Raw genomic sequence first — 18,811 nt, 5'->3', positions numbered from 1 at the left:
TTTGTGACCAACACGAAGCCAGTAACGGGGGACTAGCTGTGTAGCTACTAATGCTAGCTGCTTGTTATGGCCAGACATACATAACATTAGCTAGTAACGTCACTGTAGTCAGAGGTTAGCTAGCTAATAGTTACCTAATAGTTAGCCAACGGTAGCTAACGTAACATAAGCAAGGTGACAGTCCCACAATAAATCACAACAAAGCTGGGACGTCGATGTAATTTTCTGTTTTCAGTAGTTGAGCACTTCCCTCTGTAATTGTCTGATAAGCAGTCGATATTGAAGTGAATGCGAATTACTAACGCGTTAGCTCAGACTTGGCCAGAACAACCAAGCTAGCTTAGCTATGTTTTCTATCTAGCTGAAATGTAGGCTACGAAGAGGCACTTTTAGAAACGTTTAAACAACGTCAAACATCTCACTGGCAGAAATATGATTTGACGTCAATAATATAGTGCCAAATTCAGTGCCAGAAGCTGTCGTAAGAGATCACCTCCATCGCTGGCATCACCAGACGTTGAGTCATCTTCTAGACTCTGGTCAAAAGTTTGTCGTCGAAAAATTCAGTCAGACACCCATCACTATAAACAACATCCTCTCAGCACATCAACTTGTTTGAATCCATCTAGACGGTTTCTAGCTAGCGTAGTTGTATCATCATCCTCTTAGCACATCAACTTGTTTGGATCCATCTAGACGGTTTCTAGCTAGCGTAGTTGTATCATCATCCTCTTAGCACATCAACTTGTTTGGATCCATCTAGACGGTTTCTAGCTAGCGTAGTTGTATCATCATCCTCTTAGCACATCAACTTGTTTGGATCCATCTAGACGGTTTCTAGCTAGCGTAGTTGTATCATCATCCTCTTAGCACATCAACTTGTTTGGATCCATCTAGACGGTTTCTAGCTAGCGTAGTTGTATCATCATCCTCTTAGCACATCAACTTGTTTGGATCCATCTAGACGGTTTCTAGCTAGCGTAGTTGTATCATCATCCTCTCGCTTGGCCCCGTTGACACGAACGCAGGGCACAACGTTAGCTAGCTAGCTAGGGGGCGGCAGGTAGCTTAGTGGGTAAGAGCGTTGTGCCAATCCCCGAGCCGACTAGGTGAAAAATCTGTCGATGTGCCCTTAAGCAAGGCTCTTAACCCTAATTGCTCCTGTAAGTCGCTCTGGATAAGTGCGTCTGCTAAATGACTAAAATGTAAATGTAGCTAGCTCACTCCGACGACGAGAAGAGAGGAGGCTACTGCGCATGACCTCTACTAGCTGGCAGAACAGCTGCTGTAGCTAGGATCAGCTACCAGTCGGTCCCTGAAATGACCTCTACTAGCTGGCAGAACAGCTGCTTTAGCTAGGATCAGCTACCAGTCGGTCCCTGAAATGACCTCTACTAGCTGGCAGAACAGCTGCTGTAGCTAGGATCAGCTACCAGTCGGTCCCTGAAATGACCTCTACTAGCTGGCAGAACAGCTGCTTTAGCTAGGATCAGCTACCAGTCGGTCCCTGAAATGACCTCTACTAGCTGGCAGAACAGCTGCTGTAGCTAGGATCAGCTACCAGTCGGTCCCTGAAATGACCTCTACTAGCTGGCAGAACAGCTGCTGTAGCTAGGATCAGCTACCAGTCGGTCCCTGAAATGACCTCTACTAGCTGGCAGAACAGCTGCTGTAGCTAGGATCAGCTACCAGTCGGTCCCTGAAATGACCTCTACTAGCTGGCAGAACAGCTGCTTTAGCTAGGATCAGCTACCAGTCGGTCCCTGAAATGACCTCTACTAGCTGGCAGAACAGCTGCTGTAGCTAGGATCAGCTACCAGTCGGTCCCTGAAATGACCTCTACTAGCTGGCAGAACAGCTGCTGTAGCTAGGATCAGCTACCAGTCGGTCCCTGAAATGACCTCTACTAGCTGGCAGAACAGCTGCTTTAGCTAGGATCAGCTACCAGTCGGTCCCTGAAATGACCTCTACTAGCTGGCAGAACAGCTGCTGTAGCTAGGATCAGCTACCAGTCGGTCCCTGAAATGACCTCTACTAGCTGGCAGAACAGCTGCTGTAGCTAGGATCAGCTACCAGTCGGTCCCTGAAATGACCTCTACTAGCTGGCAGAACAGCTGCTTTAGCTAGGATCAGCTACCAGTCGGTCCCTGAAATGACCTCTACTAGCTGGCAGAACAGCTGCTGTAGCTAGGATCAGCTACCAGTCGGTCCCTGAAATGACCTCTACTAGCTGGCAGAACAGCTGCTTTAGCTAGGATCAGCTACCAGTCGGTCCCTGAAATGACCTCTACTAGCTGGCAGAACAGCTGCTGTAGCTAGGATCAGCTACCAGTCGGTCCCTGAAATGACCTCTACTAGCTGGCAGAACAGCTGCTGTAGCTAGGATCAGCTACCAGTCGGTCCCTGAAATGACCTCTACTTAAATAGCTGTATAAGATGGAACTCTGTGTTTCCCACTCACATAAAATGACAACTCACTTTCATGATTATATAATACTAATAATATATGGCATTTAGCAGACGCTTTTTTCCAAAGGTACTTAGTCAAGCGTCCATACATTTTAAGTATGGTGGACCCGGGAATCGAACCCACAACACTGGTGTTTACAAGCGCCATGCTCTACCAACTGAGTTACAAAGGAATCCAAGACTGAAAGGTTCGTGTTAGACTGGAGGAAGGCAGCAGCAGTGAACATATTACACTGAACAAAAATATAAATGTAACAATCTCTAAGATTTTACTGAGTTACAGTTCATAGGAAATCAGTCAATTGAAATAAATTCATTAGGCCCTAATCTATGGATTTTACATGACTGGGAATACAGATATGCATCTGTTGGTCACAGATACCTTAAATAAAAAGGTAGGTGAGAGGATCAGACAACCAGTCAGTATCTGGTGACCACCATTTGCCTCATGCAGCGCGACACATTTCCGTCTCATAGAGTTGATCAGGCTGTTGATTCTGGCCTGTGGAATGTTGTCCCACTCCTCTTCAATGGCTGTGCGAAGTTGCTGAATATTGGTGGGAACTGGAACACGCTGTCGTACACGTCTATCCAGAGCATCCCAAACATGCTCAATGGGTGACATGTCTGATGAGTATGCCATAGAAGAACTGGGACATTTTCAGCTTCCAGGAATTGTGTACAGATCCTTACAGCATGGGGCCGTGCATTATCATGCTGAAACATGAGGTGAATGGCACGACAATGGGCCTCAGGATCTCGTCACGGTATTTCTGTGCATTCAAATTGCCATCGATAAAATGCAATTGTGTTCGTTGTCCTAGCATACCTGCCCATACCTTAACCCCACCGCCACCATGTTCACAACATTGACATCAGCAAACCGCTCACCCACACGATGCCATACACGCTACGCTGTCTGCCATCTGCCCGGTACAGTTGAAACCGGGATTCATCCGTGGAGAGCACACTTCTCCAGCATGCCAGTGGCCATCGAAGGTGAGCATTTGCCCACTGAAGTCGGTTACGACACAGAACTGCAGTCATGTCAAGACCCTAGTGAGGACGACGAGCACGCAGATGAGCTTCCCTGAGACGGTTTCTGACAGTTTGTGCAGAAATTCTTCGGTTGTGCAAACCCACAGTTTCATCAACTGTCCGGGTGGCTGGTCTCAGACGATCCCGCAGGTGAAGAAGCCGGATGTGGAGGTCCTGGGCTGGTGGTCTGCGGTTGCGAGGCCGGTTGGACCTACTGCCAAATTCTCTAAAACAACGTTGGAGGTTGGTTGTTGTAGAGAAATGAACATTCAGCTCTGGTGGACATTCCTGCAGTCATTGTGCCAATTGCATGCTCCCTCAAAACTTGAGACATCTTTGGCATTGTGTTGTGTGACAAAACGGCATATTTTAGAGTAGCCTTTTATTGTCCCCAGCACAAGGTGCACCTGTGTAATGATCATGCTATTTAATCAGCATCTTGATATGCCACACCTGTCAGGTGGATGGATTATCTTGAAAAAGGAGAAATGCTAACTAACAGGGATGTAAACAAATTTGTGTACAAAATGAGAGAAATAAGCTTTTTGTGCGTATGGAACATTTCTGGGATGTTTTATTTCAGCTCATGAAACATGGGACTAACACTTTACATGTTGCGTTTCTATGTTTGTTCAGTATAGTCATTTGGTAGGAAGGATAGGGGGGAAACAAAGCCGTTTCCACCAGTATGATGCGTGCTAACAGACAGCCCCATGTGCACAGAACTTTATGTTTACCTCATGCATCATACCTGGATGATCACCCACATGACACTGATCCACCTTAGAGGCATGTTCCCCCTGTCCCCCCCTGCCTGATCTCTGTCCCTCCCCAGCCCCAGGCAACAAGCTATAGCTGAATGATAAATAGGCAATGACAGGAGGTATGGTGTTGGACAGTCAAACCATGAAGAGGCGGGGATGTGAAAGAGCACAGTTAGAAAAATATGGCATATAGAAGCAAACCAGATGGTTCAGGAGTAAAAACAAACAAAATATAATTATTGTAGAATTTGACTGTCCATAAAATGTATATAGTATGTATGGGCTGAAAGTATGTATGTATGTATGTATGTATATATATATATACAGTGGGGGGAAAAAGTATTTAGTCAGCCACCAATTGTGCAAGTTCTCCCACTTAAAAAGATGAGAGAGGCCTGTAATTTTCATCATAGGTACACGTCAACTATGACAGACAAAATGAGGAAAATAAATCCAGAAAATCACATTGTAGGATTTTTAATGAATTTATTTGCAAATTATGGTGGAAAATAAGTATTTGGTCAATAACAAAAGTTTCTCAATACTTTGTTATATACCCTTTGTTGGCAATGACACAGGTCAAACGTTTTCTGTAAGTCTTCACAAGGTTTTCACACACTGTTGCTGGTATTTTGGCCCATTCCTCCATGCAGATCTCCTCTAGAGCAGTGATGTTTTGGGGCTGTCGCTGGGCAACACAGACTTTCAACTCCCTCCAAAGATTTTCTATGGGGTTGAGATCTGGAGACTGGCTAGGCCACTCCAGGACCTTGAAATGCTTCTTACGAAGCCACTCCTTCGTTGCCCGGGCGGTGTGTTTGGGATCATTGTCATGCTGAAAGACCCAGCCACGTTTCATCTTCAATGCCCTTGCTGATGGAAGGAGGTTTTCACTCAAAATCTCACGATACATGGCCCCATTCATTCTTTCCTTTACACGGATCAGTCGTCCTGGTCCCTTTGCAGAAAAACAGCCCCAAAGCATGAGGTTTCCAACCCCATGCTTCACAGTAGGTATGGTGTTCTTTGGATGCAACTCAGCATTCTTTGTCCTCCAAACACGACGAGTTGAGTTTTTACCAAAAAGTTCTATTTTGGTTTCATCTGACCATATGACATTCTCCCAATCCTCTTCTGGATCATCCAAATGCACTCTAGCAAACTTCAGACGGGCCTGGACATGTACTGGCTTAAGCAGGGGGACACGTCTGGCACTGCAGGATTTGAGTCCCTGGCGGCGTAGTGTGTTACTAATGGTAGGCTTTGTTACTTTGGTCCCAGCTCTCTGCAGGTCATTCACTAGGTCCCCCCGTGTGGTTCTGGGATTTTTGCTCACCGTTCTTGTGATCATTTTGACCCCACGGGGTGAGATCTTGCGTGGAGCCCCAGATCGAGGGAGATTATCAGTGGTCTTGTATGTCTTCCATTTCCTAATAATTGCTCCCACAGTTGATTTCTTCAAACCAAGCTGCTTACCTATTGCAGATTCAGTCTTCCCAGCCTGGTGCAGGTCTACAATTTTGTTTCTGGTGTCCTTTGACAGCTCTTTGGTCTTGGCCATAGTGGAGTTTGGAGTGTGACTGTTTGAGGTTGTGGACAGGTGTCTTTTATACTGATAACAAGTTCAAACAGGTGCCATTAATACAGGTAACGAGTGGAGGACAGAGGAGCCTCTTAAAGAAGAAGTTACAGGTCTGTGAGAGCCAGAAATCTTGCTTGTTTGTAGGTGACCAAATACTTATTTTCCACCATAATTTGCAAATAAATTCATTAAAAATCCTACAATGTGATTTTCTGGAGAAAAAAAATCTCAATTTGTCTGTCATAGTTGACGTGTACCTATGATGAAAATTACAGGCCTCTCTCATCTTTTTAAGTGGGAGAACTTGCACAATTGGTGGCTGACTAAATACTTTTTTTCCCCACTGTAGCTGCTGCTACTCTGATTATCATATATCCTGATGTCTAGTCACCTGACCCCTATACATATCTACTGACCCTGTATATACCTGCTACTCTGATTATCATATATCCTGATGTCTAGTCACCTGACCCCTATACATATCTACTGACCCTGTATATACCTGCTACTCTGATTATCATATATCCTGATGTCTAGTCACCTGACCCCTATACATATCTACTGACCCTGTATATACCTGCTGCTACTCTGATTATCATATATCCTGATGTCTAGTCACCTGACCCCTATATACATATCTACCTCTATCTCTCCAGTATCCCTGCACATTGTTAATATGGTACTGGAACTGACCCTGTATATAATATACTTACTTTATCATGTTCTCATTTTTATATCTGGTGTTTTTGTTCTACCTTGTTATTTTTAGTATTACATTGTTATTGATTACTGCATTGTTGGGTTTTGAGTTACATTTTACATTTTAGTCATTTAGCAGACGCTCTTATCCAGAGCGACTTACAGGAGCAATTAGGGTTAAGTGCCTTGCTCAAGGGCACATCGACAGATTTTTCACCTAGTCGGCTCAGGGATTAGAACCATCAACCTTTCGGTTACTGGCACAACGCTCTTAACCACTAAGCTACCTGCCGTTAGCAAGAAAGGCTGTACTAGTGCATGTGACATTAAACCTTGAGTGTCAGTTTGGTTGTAACAACCTGGATTCCCTTTTGTCCTCACATACAGTGAGGGGAAAAAGTATTTTATCCCCTGTTGATTTAGTACGTTTGCCCACTGACAAAGACATTATCAGTCTATAATTTTTATGGTAGGTCATTGCAACTCCACGAGGTGAGATCTTGCATGGAGCCCCAGGCCGAGGGAGATTGACAGTTATTTTGTGTTTCTTCCATTTTGCGAATAATCGCACCAACTGTTGTCACCTTCTCACCAAGCTGCTTGGCGATGGTCTTGTAGCCCATTCCAGCCTTGTGTAGGTCTACAATCTTGTCCCTGACATCCTTGGAGAGCTCTTTGTCTCGGCCATGGAGGAGAGTTTGGAATCTGATTGATTGATTGCTTCTGTGGACAGGTGTCTTTTATACAGGTAACAAACTGAGATTAGGAGCACTCCCTTTAAGAGTGTGCTCCTAATCTCAGCTCGTTACCTGTATAAAAGACACCTGGGAGCCAGAAATCTTTCTGATTGAGAGGGGGTCAAATACTTATTTCCCTCATTAAAATGCAAATCAATTTAACATTTTTGACATGCGTTTTTCTGGATTTTTTTGTTATTCTGTCTCACTGTTTAAATAAACCTACCATTAAAATTATAGACTGATCATTTCTTTGTCAGTGGGCAAACGTACAAAATCAGCAGGGGATCAAATACTTTTTTCCCCTCACTGTATGTCATCAGCATAACAATTCAATATTCAGATTATACAGTATATAATATACTATATACCAAGTGGCAGCATGTAGTATATAATACTATATACCAAGTGGCAGCATGTAGTATATAATATACTATATACCAAGTGGCAGCATGTAGTATATAATACTATATACCAAGTGGCAGCATGTAGTATATAATATACTATATACCAAGTGGCAGCATGTAGTATATAATATACTATATACCAAGTGGCAGCATGTAGTATATAATATACTATATACCAAGTGGCAGCATGTAGTGTATAATATACTATATACCAAGTGGCAGCATGTAGTATATAATATATTATATACCAAGTGGCAGCATGCAGTATATAATATATTATATACCAAGTGGCAGCATGTAGTATATAATATACTATATACCAAGTGGCAGCATGTAGTATATAATATATTATATACCAAGTGGCAGCATGTAGTGTATAATATATTATATACCAAGTGGCAGCATGTAGTATATAATATACTATATACCAAGTGGCAGCATGTAGTATATAATATATTATATACCAAGTGGCAGCATGTAGTATATAATATACTATATACCAAGTGGCAGCATGTAGTATATAATATACTATATACCAAGTGGCAGCATGTAGTATATAATATATACCAAGTGGCAGCATGTAGTATATAATATACTATATACCAAGTGGCAGCATGTAGTGTATAATATATTATATACCAAGTGGCAGCATGTAGTATATAATATACTATATACCAAGTGGCAGCATGTAGTATATAATATATTATATACCAAGTGGCAGCATGTAGTGTATAATATACTATATACCAAGTGGCAGCATGTAGTATATAATATACTATATACCAAGTGGCAGCATGTAGTATATAATATACTATATACCAAGTGGCAGCATGTAGTATATAATATACTATATACCAAGTGGCAGCATGTAGTGTATAATATACTATATACCAAGTGGCAGCATGTAGTATATAATATACTATATACCAATTGGCAGCATGTAGTATATAATATATTATATACCAAGTGGCAGCATGTAGTGTATAATATACTATATACCAATTGGCCGCATGTAGTATATAATATACTATATACCAAGTGGCAGCATGTAGTATATAATATATACCAAGTGGCAGCATGTAGTATATAATATACTATATACCAAGTGGCAGCATGTAGTATATAATATATTATATACCAAGTGGTAGCATGTAGTGTATAATATACTATATACCAAGTGGCAGCATGTAGTATATAATATACTATATACCAAGTGGCAGCATGTAGTATATAATATACTATATACCAAGTGGCAGCATGTAGTATATAATATATTATATACCAAGTGGCAGCATGTAGTGTCTATAGACAACAACAGACTCATTTAAGAGCAGAAAATCGATGCCTCTGTTGGCGTCTACTTCTCTCATTGAGACAAACTAGAAGCTTGAAAGGACAGTGTGAAATGGACTACACCACTGCTGGTAGCCTACACAAAGAGTGAAATGGACTACACCACTGCTGGTAGCCTACACAAAGAGTGAAATGGACTACACCACTGCTGGTAGCCTACACAAAGAGTGAAATGGACTACACCACTGCTGGTAGCCTACACAAAGAGTGAAATGGACTACACCACTGCTGGTAGCCTACACAAAGAGTGAAATGGACTACACCACTGCTGGTAGCCTACACAAAGAGTGAAATGGACTACACCACTGCTGGTAGCCTACACAAAGAGTGAAATGGACTACACCACTGCTGGTAGCCTACACAAAGCGTGTTCATGAACAATCCCAATATCCTGTGTTGTTCCCATAGTAGAACTACTTAGTCATTTATTTACATGTTGAAAAAACAAGTGTACATATCAAATAAAATGCCAGAGGTAGTTGATGTTTAGATGAAAACATAATGACAGCGTAGGGAAGTAAATCCCCAACATGTCCATCAGAGACAAGGTGAAAGGTCAAGGGGACAGTCTATCACCAACATGTCCATCAGAGACAAGGTGAAAGGTCAAGGGGACAGTCTATCCCCAACATGTCCATCAGAGACAAGGTGAAAGGTCAAGGGGCCAGTCTATCCCCAACATGTCCATCAGAGACAAGGTGAAAGGTCAAGGGGACAGTCTATCCCCAACATGTCCATCAGAGACAAGGTGAAAGGTCAAGGGGACAGTCTATCACCAACATGTCCATCAGAGACAAGGTGAAAGGTCAAGGGGACAGTCTATCACCAACATGTCCATCAGAGACAAGGTGAAAGGTCAAGGGGCCAGTCTATCACCAACATGTCCATCAGAGACAAGGTGAAAGGTCAAGGGGACAGTCTATCACCAACATGTCCATCAGAGACAAGGTGAAAGGTCAAGGGGACAGTCTATCACCAACATGTCCATCAGAGACAAGGTGAAAGGTCAAGGGGACAGTCTATCACCAACATGTCCATCAGAGACAAGGTGAAAGGTCAAGGGGACAGTATATCACCAACATGTCCATCAGAGACAAGGTGAAAGGTCAAGGGGACAGTCTATCCCCAACATGTCCATCAGAGACAAGGTGAAAGGTCAAGGGGCCAGTCTATCACCAACATGTCCATCAGAGACAAGGTGAAAGGTCAAGGGTTAAAGGCTCTGCATGGTCAATCCGCCAACGTCCGTACAGCATTTCCTGCGATACAGCCTCTGCAGAAGTCAGGGCATTCATACTTCACAGCTGTTGTGAAGGAAGTTGTAAAGGAAGTGACTGTGTTTATACAGGAACTCCCGCCCCCAACGACAGTCAGGGGTCAAGGTAACAGTCTTGATTTAAGGGTTAGGGTGACTTCAGGGGTCAAGGTAACAGTCTTGATTTAAGGGTGACGTCAGGGGTCAAGGTGACAGTTGATTTAAGGGTGACGTCAGGGGTCAAGGTGACAGTTGATTTAAGGGTTAGGGTGACGTCAGGGGTCAAGGTGACAGTTGATTTAAGGGTTAGGGTGACTTCAGGGGTCAAGGTGACAGTTGATTTAAGGGTTAGGGTGACGTCAGGGGTCTTAGGTTTCCCAGACTTCGTCATCATAGTTGGAGGTCTGGGAGTGGTCTTCAGGGTGACCATATCCATATCCAGCATTCACAGCCAAGTCCATTGGAGGTTCCTGGAGGGGATGTGACTGTGAGCAGGCTGGTCCCCTCTGTGTGTTGTCCAGCATGCTCTGGTCTTCTCCTGCTTGTTGGGCTACAGGCCCCTGGGCCTCAGGCTCATGGTTAGATTTAGGCTGAGTTATGACATCAGGGTTTGAGGCTGCACCTGGGATCTCCTCAGGATGGACAGCTTCACCATTCAAAATGTCCACCTCTGAAGGTCCCTGACAGACTGGTGGTTTCTGGGTACCTTCTAGTGATGACCTCACCTGGTCACCTGTTGCATCTGGACCAACCACAGAGGTCGCTGGGAGTGGACCCCTCAGATCATCTGATCTCACTTCCTGTGTCTGGGGGTCAAGGTTAGGGTGAGCTGTGGTCACTGTTCTGCCCCGAGTTCCGTCCTGGTCCTGAGTTTGACCCCCCAGTACAAAGAAGTTGTTTCGGACAATGTAGCGAACACACTGCAGGAGCACGTTCCTCTCATGGCGGACATCTGGGGCCAGTAACTGTAAAGGTCAGGGGTCACATTGAAACAGTCAGCAGGTAGAAAAATGCTAACTACACATGCCAACTACATTCATAATACATAGACTTGAAAATGTTGAGCTTTTATCTCAAAATCAGTTGTGCCTTGTTGCCTCTGTCCCGGTGTCTTACCATCTCAAGCAGAGTGGCGCGGCGCTGTTGGGGGGTGTCCATGTTGTTTCGTCCTCCTCTCGCTCCTCCCCCCCTGCCAGGTCTGTGAGGACCAGATCCAGGCTGTGGTTCCCGGGGGGGCTCAGGGTAGAGTCTCTTAGCCCCAGATGAAGCACTGTTCTGGGGCTTGGCTGGCAGAGCCTTCAGCATGGCCTGGTTCTCCTTCGGCAGCAGACTGGCCCTCTGGATGGGCAGGGCTGAGACAGGGACACACCACTAAGATCACATCTCAACATGTTGAGTAACGAAACACAATGAAAGTAAAGGCCTTTTATAGTCTAAATATGAAAGTAAAGGCCTTTTATAGTCTAAATATGAAAGTAAAGGCCTTTTATAGTCTAAATATGAAAGTAAAGGCCTTTTATAGTCTAAATATGAAAGCTAAAAGGACTCAAGTAACAAGTCAAACTTTAGACATCATAGCATTTTAAAATATGTTTTTAGGACTCACTTTAAGATTCAACAACAAGTCCATAGTAAAACAGTGGAATCATTGGTGACGTGTGTTTGTTGCCTCCACACACACAGAAAACAGGCCTCCGTATGGGGGAAACAGGCCTCCGTATGGGGGGAAACAGGCCTCCGTATGGGGGGAAACAGGCCTCCGTATGGGGGAAACAGGCCTCCGTATGGGGGAAACAGGCCTCCGTATGGGGGAAACAGGCCTCCGTATGGGGGAAACAGGCCTCCGTATGGGGGAAACAGGCCTCCGTATGGGGGAAACAGGCCTCCGTATGGGGGAAACAGGCCTCCGTATGGGGGAAACAGGCCTCCGTATGGGGGAAACAGGCCTCCGTATGGGGGAAACAGGCCTCCGTATGGGGGAAACAGGCCTCCGTATGGGGGAAACAGGCCTCCGTATGGGGGAAACAGGCCTCCGTATGGGGGAAACAGGCCTCCGTATGGGGGAAAACAGACCTCCGTATGGGGAAAACAGACCTCCGTATGGGGGAAACAGACCTCCGTATGGGGGAAACAGGCCTCCGTATGGGGGAAACAGGCCTCCGTATGGGGGAAACAGGCCTCCGTATGGGGGAAACAGGCCTCCGTATGGGGGAAACAGGCCTCCGTATGGGGGAAACAGGCTTCCGTATGGGGGAAACAGGCCTCCGTATGGGGGAAACAGGCCTCCGTATGGGGGAAAACAGGCCTCCGTATGGGGGAAAACAGGCCTCCGTATGGGGGAAAACAGGCCTCCGCATGGGGGAAAACAGGCCTCCGTATGGGGGAAAACAGGCCTCCGTATGGGGGGAAACAGGCCTCCGTATGGGGGAAACAGGCCTCCGTATGGGGGAAACAGGCCTCCGTATGGGGGAAACAGGCCTCCGTATGGGGGAAACAGGCCTCCGTATGGGGGAAACAGGCCTCCGTATGGGGGAAACAGGCCTCCGTATGGGGGAAACAGGCCTCCGTATGGGGGAAACAGGCCTCCGTATGGGGGAAACAGGCCTCCGTATGGGGGAAACAGGCCTCCGTATGGGGGAAACAGGCCTCCGTATGGGGGGAAACAGGCCTCCGTATGGGGGAAACAGGCCTCCGTATGGGGGAAACAGGCCTCCGTATGGGGGAAACAGGCCTCCGTATGGGGGAAACAGGCCTCCGTATGGGGGAAAACAGACCTCCGTATGGGGGAAAACAGACCTCCGTATGGGGGAAACAGACCTCCGTATGGGGGAAACAGACCTCCGTATGGGGGAAACAGACCTCCGTATGGGGGAAACAGACCTCCGTATGGGGGAAACAGGCCTCCGTATGGGGGAAACAGGCCTCCGTATGGGGGAAACAGGCCTCCGTATGGGGGAAACAGGCCTCCGTATGGGGGAAACAGGCCTCCGTATGGGGGAAACAGGCCTCCGTATGGGGGAAACAGGCTTCCGTATGGGGGAAACAGGCCTCCGTATGGGGGAAAACAGGCCTCCGTATGGGGGAAAACAGGCCTCCGTATGGGGGAAAACAGGCCTCCGTATGGGGGAAAACAGGCCTCCGCATGGGGGAAAACAGGCCTCCGTATGGGGGAAAACAGGCCTCCGCATGGGGGAAAACAGGCCTCCGTATGGGGGAAAACAGGCCTCCGTATGGGGGAAAACAGGCCTCCGTATGGGGGAAAACAGGCCTCCGTATGGGGGAAACAGGCCTCCGTATGGGGGAAACAGGCCTCCGTATGGGGGAAACAGGCCTCCGTATGGGGGAAACAGGCCTCCGTATGGGGGAAACAGGCCTCCGTATGGGGGAAACAGGCCTCCGTATGGGGGAAACAGGCCTCCGTATGGGGGAAACAGGCCTCCGTATGGGGGAAACAGGCCTCCGTATGGGGGAAACAGGCCTCCGTATGGGGGAAACAGGCCTCCGTATGGGGGAAACAGGCCTCCGTATGGGGGAAACAGGCCTCCGTATGGGGAAACAGGCCTCCGTATGGGGGAAACAGGCCTCCGTATGGGGGAAACAGGCCTCCGTATGGGGGGAAACAGGCCTCCGTATGGGGGAAACAGGCCTCCGTATGGGGGAAACAGGCCTCCGTATGGGGGGGAAACAGGCCTCCGTATGGGGGAAACAGGCCTCCGTATGGGGGAAACAGGCCTCCGTATGGGGGAAACAGGCCTCCGTATGGGGGAAACAGGCCTCCGTATGGGGGAAACAGACAGCTGACATTTAGAGCTCACCTTGGGGTTCCTGGTCACTGTCGCTGTCGCTCATGGAGCCGTAGCTGGCCATCAGAGATCCCAGCCCTGACGTCATCTGTTTAGGAGGTACAGTCACCCCACCTCCACTGACTGGCTCCTCTGTATCAGAGTCTACAGGGGGGTTAGAGGTCAGAGGTCAGAGTTAGGACCTCCTCTCTATCAGAGTCTACAGGGGGGTTAGGGGTCAGAGTTAGGACCTCCTCTCTATCAGAGTCTACAGGGGGGTTAGAGGTCAGAGGTCAGAGTTAGGACCTCCTCTCTATCAGAGTCTACAGGGGGGTTAGGGGTCAGAGTTAGGACCTCCTCTCTATCAGAGTCTACAGGGGGGTTAGAGGTCAGAGGTCAGAGTTAGGACCTCCTCTCTATCAGAGTCTACAGGGGGGTTAGAGGTCAGAGTTAGGACCTCCCCTCTATCAGAGTCTACAGGGGGGTTAGAGGTCAGAGTTAGGACCTCCTCTCTATCAGAGTCTACAGGGGGGTTAGAGGTCAGAGGTAGGACCTCCTCTCTATCAGAGTCTACAGGGGGGTTAGAGGTCAGAGTTAGGACCTCCTCTCTATCAGAGTCTACAGGGGGGTTAGAGGTCAGAGTTAGGACCTCCTCTCTATCAGAGTCTACAGGGGGGTTAGAGGTCAGAGGTCAGAGTTAGGACCTCCTCTCTATCAGAGTCTACAGGGGGGTTAGAGGTCAGAGGTCAGAGTTAGGACCTCCTCTCTATCAGAGTCTACAGGGGGGTTAGAGGTCAGAGTTAGGACCTCCTCTCTATCAGAGTCTACAGGGGGGTTAGAGGTCAGAGGTCAGAGTTAGGACCTCCTCTCTATCAGAGTCTACAGGGGGGTCAGAGGTCAGAGTTAGGACCTCCTCTCTATCAGAGTCTACAGGGGGGTTAGAGGTCAGAGGTCAGAGTTAGGACCTCCTCTCTATCAGAGTCTACAGGGGGTTAGAGGTCAGAGTTAGGACCTCCTCTCTATCAGAGTCTACAGGGGGGTTAGAGGTCAGAGTTAGGACCTCCTCTCTATCAGAGTCTACAGGGGGGTTAGAGGTCAGAGTTAGGACCTCCTCTCTATCAGAGTCTACAGGGGGGTTAGAGGTCAGAGTTAGGACCTCCTCTCTATCAGAGTCTACAGGGGGGTTAGAGGTCAGAGGTCAGAGTTAGGACCTCCTCTCTATCAGAGTCTACAGGGGGGTTAGAGGTCAGAGTTAGGACCTCCTCTCTATCAGAGTCTACAGGGGGGTTAGAGGTCAGAGGTCAGAGTTAGGACCTCCTCTCTATCAGAGTCTACAGGGGGGTTAGAGGTCAGAGTTAGGACCTCCTCTCTATCAGAGTCTACAGGGGGGTTACAGGTCAGAGGTCAGAGTTAGGACCTCCTCTCTATCAGAGTCTACAGGGGGGTTAGAGGTCAGAGGTCAGAGGACCTCCTCTCTATCAGAGTCTACAGGGGGGTTAGAGGTCAGAGGTCAGAGTTAGGACCTCCTCTCTATCAGAGTCTACAGGGGGGTTAGAGGTCAGAGGTCAGAGTTAGGACCTCCTCTCTATCAGAGTCTACAGGGGGGTTAGAGGTCAGAGTTAGGACCTCCTCTCTATCAGAGTCTACAGGGGGGTCAGAGGTCAGAGTTAGGACCTCCTCTCTATCAGAGTCTACAGGGGGGTCAGAGGTCAGAGTTAGGACCTCCTCTCTATCAGAGTCTACAGGGGGGTTAGAGGTCAGAGGTCAGAGTTAGGACCTCCTCTCTATCAGAGTCTACAGGGGGGTTAGAGGTCAGAGTTAGGACCTCCTCTCTATCAGAGTCTACAGGGGGGTTAGAGGTCAGAGTTAGGACCTCCTCTCTATCAGAGTCTACAGGGGGGTTAGAGGTCAGAGGTCAGAGTTAGGACCTCCTCTCTATCAGAGTCTACAGGGGGGTTAGAGGTCAGAGTTAGGACCTCCTCTCTATCAGAGTCTACAGGGGGGTTAGAGGTCAGAGTTAGGACCTCCTCTCTATCAGAGTCTACAGGGGGGTTAGAGGTCAGAGTTAGGACCTCCTCTCTATCAGAGTCTACAGGGGGGTTAGAGGTCAGAGTTAGGACCTCCTCTCTATCAGAGTCTACAGGGGGGTTAGAGGTCAGAGTTAGAACCTCCTCTCTATCAGAGTCTACAGGGGGGTTAGAGGTCAGAGTTAGGACCTCCTCTCTATCAGAGTCTACAGGGGGGTTAGAGGTCAGAGGTCAGAGTTAGGACCTCCTCTCTATCAGAGTCTACAGGGGGGTTAGAGGTCAGAGTTAGGACCTCCTCTCTATCAGAGTCTACAGGGGGGTTAGAGGTCAGAGTTAGGACCTCCTCTCTATCAGAGTCTACAGGGGGGTTAGAGGTCAGAGGTCAGAGTTAGGACCTCCTCTCTATCAGAGTCTACAGGGGGGTTAGAGGTCAGAGTTAGGACCTCCTCTCTATCAGAGTCTACAGGGGGGTTAGAGGTCAGAGGTCAGAGTTAGGACCTCCTCTCTATCAGAGTCTACAGGGGGGTTAGAGGTCAGAGTTAGGACCTCCTCTCTATCAGAGTCTACAGGGGGGTTAGAGGTCAGAGGTCAGAGTTAGGACCTCCTCTCTATCAGAGTCTACAGGGGGGTTAGAGGTCAGAGTTAGGACCTCCTCTCTATCAGAGTCTACAGGGGGGTTAGAGGTCAGAGGTCAGAGTTAGGACCTCCTCTCTATCAGAGTCTACAGGGGGGTTAGAGGTCAGAGTTAGGACCTCCTCTCTATCAGAGTCTACAGGGGGGTTAGAGGTCAGAGTTAGGACCTCCTCTCTATCAGAGTCTACAGGGGGGTTAGAGGTCAGAGTTAGGACCTCCTCTCTATCAGAGTCTACAGGGGGGTTAGAGGTCAGAGGTCAGAGTTAGGACCTCCTCTCTATCAGAGTCTACAGGGGGGTTAGAGGTCAGAGGTCAGAGTTAGGACCTCCTCTCTATCAGAGTCTACAGGGGGGTTAGAGGTCAGAGTTAGGACCTCCTCTCTATCAGAGTCTACAGGGGGGTTAGAGGTCAGAGTTAGGACCTCCTCTCTATCAGAGTCTACAGGGGGGTCAGAGGTCAGAGTTAGGACCTCCTCTCTATCAGAGTCTACAGGGGGGTTAGAGGTCAGAGGTCAGAGTTAGGACCTCCTCTCTATCAGAGTCTACAGGGGGGTTAGAGGTCAGAGGTCAGAGTTAGGACCTCCTCTCTATCAGAGTCTACAGGGGGGTTAGAGGTCAGAGGTCAGAGTTAGGACCTCCTCTCTATCAGAGTCTACAGGGGGGTTAGAGGTCAGAGTTAGGACCTCCTCTCTATCAGAGTCTACAGGGGGGTCAGAGGTCAGAGTTAGGACCTCCTCTCTATCAGAGTCTACAGGGGGGTTAGAGGTCAGAGTTAGGACCTCCTCTCTATCAGAGTCTACAGGGGGGTTAGAGGTCAGAGTTAGGACCTCCTCTCTATCAGAGTCTACAGGGGGGTTAGAGGTCAGAGGTCAGAGTTAGGACCTCCTCTCTATCAGAGTCTACAGGGGGGTTAGAGGTCAGAGTTAGGACCTCCTCTCTATCAGAGTCTACAGGGGGGTTAGAGGTCAGAGGTCAGAGTTAGGACCTCCTCTCTATCAGAGTCTACAGGGGGGTTAGAGGTCAGAGTTAGGACCTCCTCTCTATCAGAGTCTACAGGGGGGTTAGAGGTCAGAGGTCAGAGTTAGGACCTCCTCTCTATCAGAGTCTACAGGGGGGTTAGAGGTCAGAGTTAGGACCTCCTCTCTATCAGAGTCTATAGGGGGGTTAGAGGTCAGAGGTCAGAGTTAGGACCTCCTCTCTATCAGAGTCTACAGGGGGGTTAGAGGTCAGAGTTAGGACCTCCTCTCTATCAGAGTCTACAGGGGGGTTAGAGGTCAGAGTTAGGACCTCCTCTCTATAAATAAAAATAAATAATAAAAAATATCAGAGTCTACAGGGGGGTCAGAGGTCAGAGTTAGGACCTCCTCTCTATCAGAGTCTATAGGGGGGTTAGAGGTCAGAGGTCAGAGTTAGGACCTCCTCTCTATCAGAGTCTACAGGGGGATTAGAGGTCAGAGTTAGGACCTCCTCTCTATCAGAGTCTACAGGGGGGTTAGAGGTCAGAGTTAGGACCTCCTCTCTATCAGAGTCTATAGGGGGGTTAGAGGTCAGAGTTAGGAGCTCCTCTCTATCAGAGTCTACAGGGGGGTTAGAGGTCAGAGTTAGGACCTCCTCTCTATCAGAGTCTACAGGGGGGTTAGAGGTCAGAGGTCAGAGTTAGGACCTCCTCTCTATCAGAGTCTACAGGGGGGTTAGAGGTCAGAGGTCAGAGTTAGGACCTCCTCTCTATCAGAGTCTACAGGGGGGTTAGAGGTCAGAGGTCAGAGTTAGGACCTCCTCTCTATCAGAGTCTACAGGGGGGTTAGAGGTCAGAGTTAGGACCTCCTCTCTATCAGAGTCTACAGGGGGGTTAGAGGTCAGAGTTAGGACCTCCTCTCTATCAGAGTCTACAGCGGGGTTAGATGTCAGAGTTAGGACCTCCTCTCTATCAGAGTCTATAGGGGGGTTAGAGGTCAGAGTTAGGACCTCCTCTCTATCAGAGTCTACAGGGGGGTTAGGGGTCAGAGGTCAGAGTTAGGACCTCCTCTCTATCAGAGTCTACAGGGGGGTTAGAGGTCAGAGTTAGG

General features: G+C 47.8%; 1 protein-coding gene across 2 annotated transcripts in view; it reads right to left on the bottom strand.

Annotated features, from left to right (window-relative positions):
- Positions 1-9,438: 9,438 nt before the first annotated feature.
- LOC311117750 (FMR1-interacting protein NUFIP1-like) overlaps positions 9,439-18,811 on the bottom strand; it is a 43,019-nt gene continuing 33,646 nt past the window's right edge. For both annotated transcript variants that reach the window (XM_084192672.1, XM_084192671.1), the window contains exons 8-10: positions 14,120-14,251; positions 11,421-11,656; positions 9,439-11,269 (exon numbers count right to left, since the gene is read on the bottom strand). In XM_084192672.1, the coding sequence (XP_084048798.1) occupies positions 10,673-11,269; positions 11,421-11,656; positions 14,120-14,251 (965 nt within the window). In that variant the 3' untranslated portion in view covers positions 9,439-10,672. The remainder of the gene's footprint in view (positions 11,270-11,420; positions 11,657-14,119; positions 14,252-18,811) is intronic.

This window comes from Coregonus lavaretus (genome assembly GCF_964263955.1).
Source record: "Coregonus lavaretus genome assembly, contig: HAP1_SCAFFOLD_765, whole genome shotgun sequence".
Lineage (NCBI taxonomy): Eukaryota > Metazoa > Chordata > Actinopteri > Salmoniformes > Salmonidae > Coregonus > Coregonus lavaretus.
This window is presented reverse-complemented; position numbering and strand designations above follow the sequence as displayed.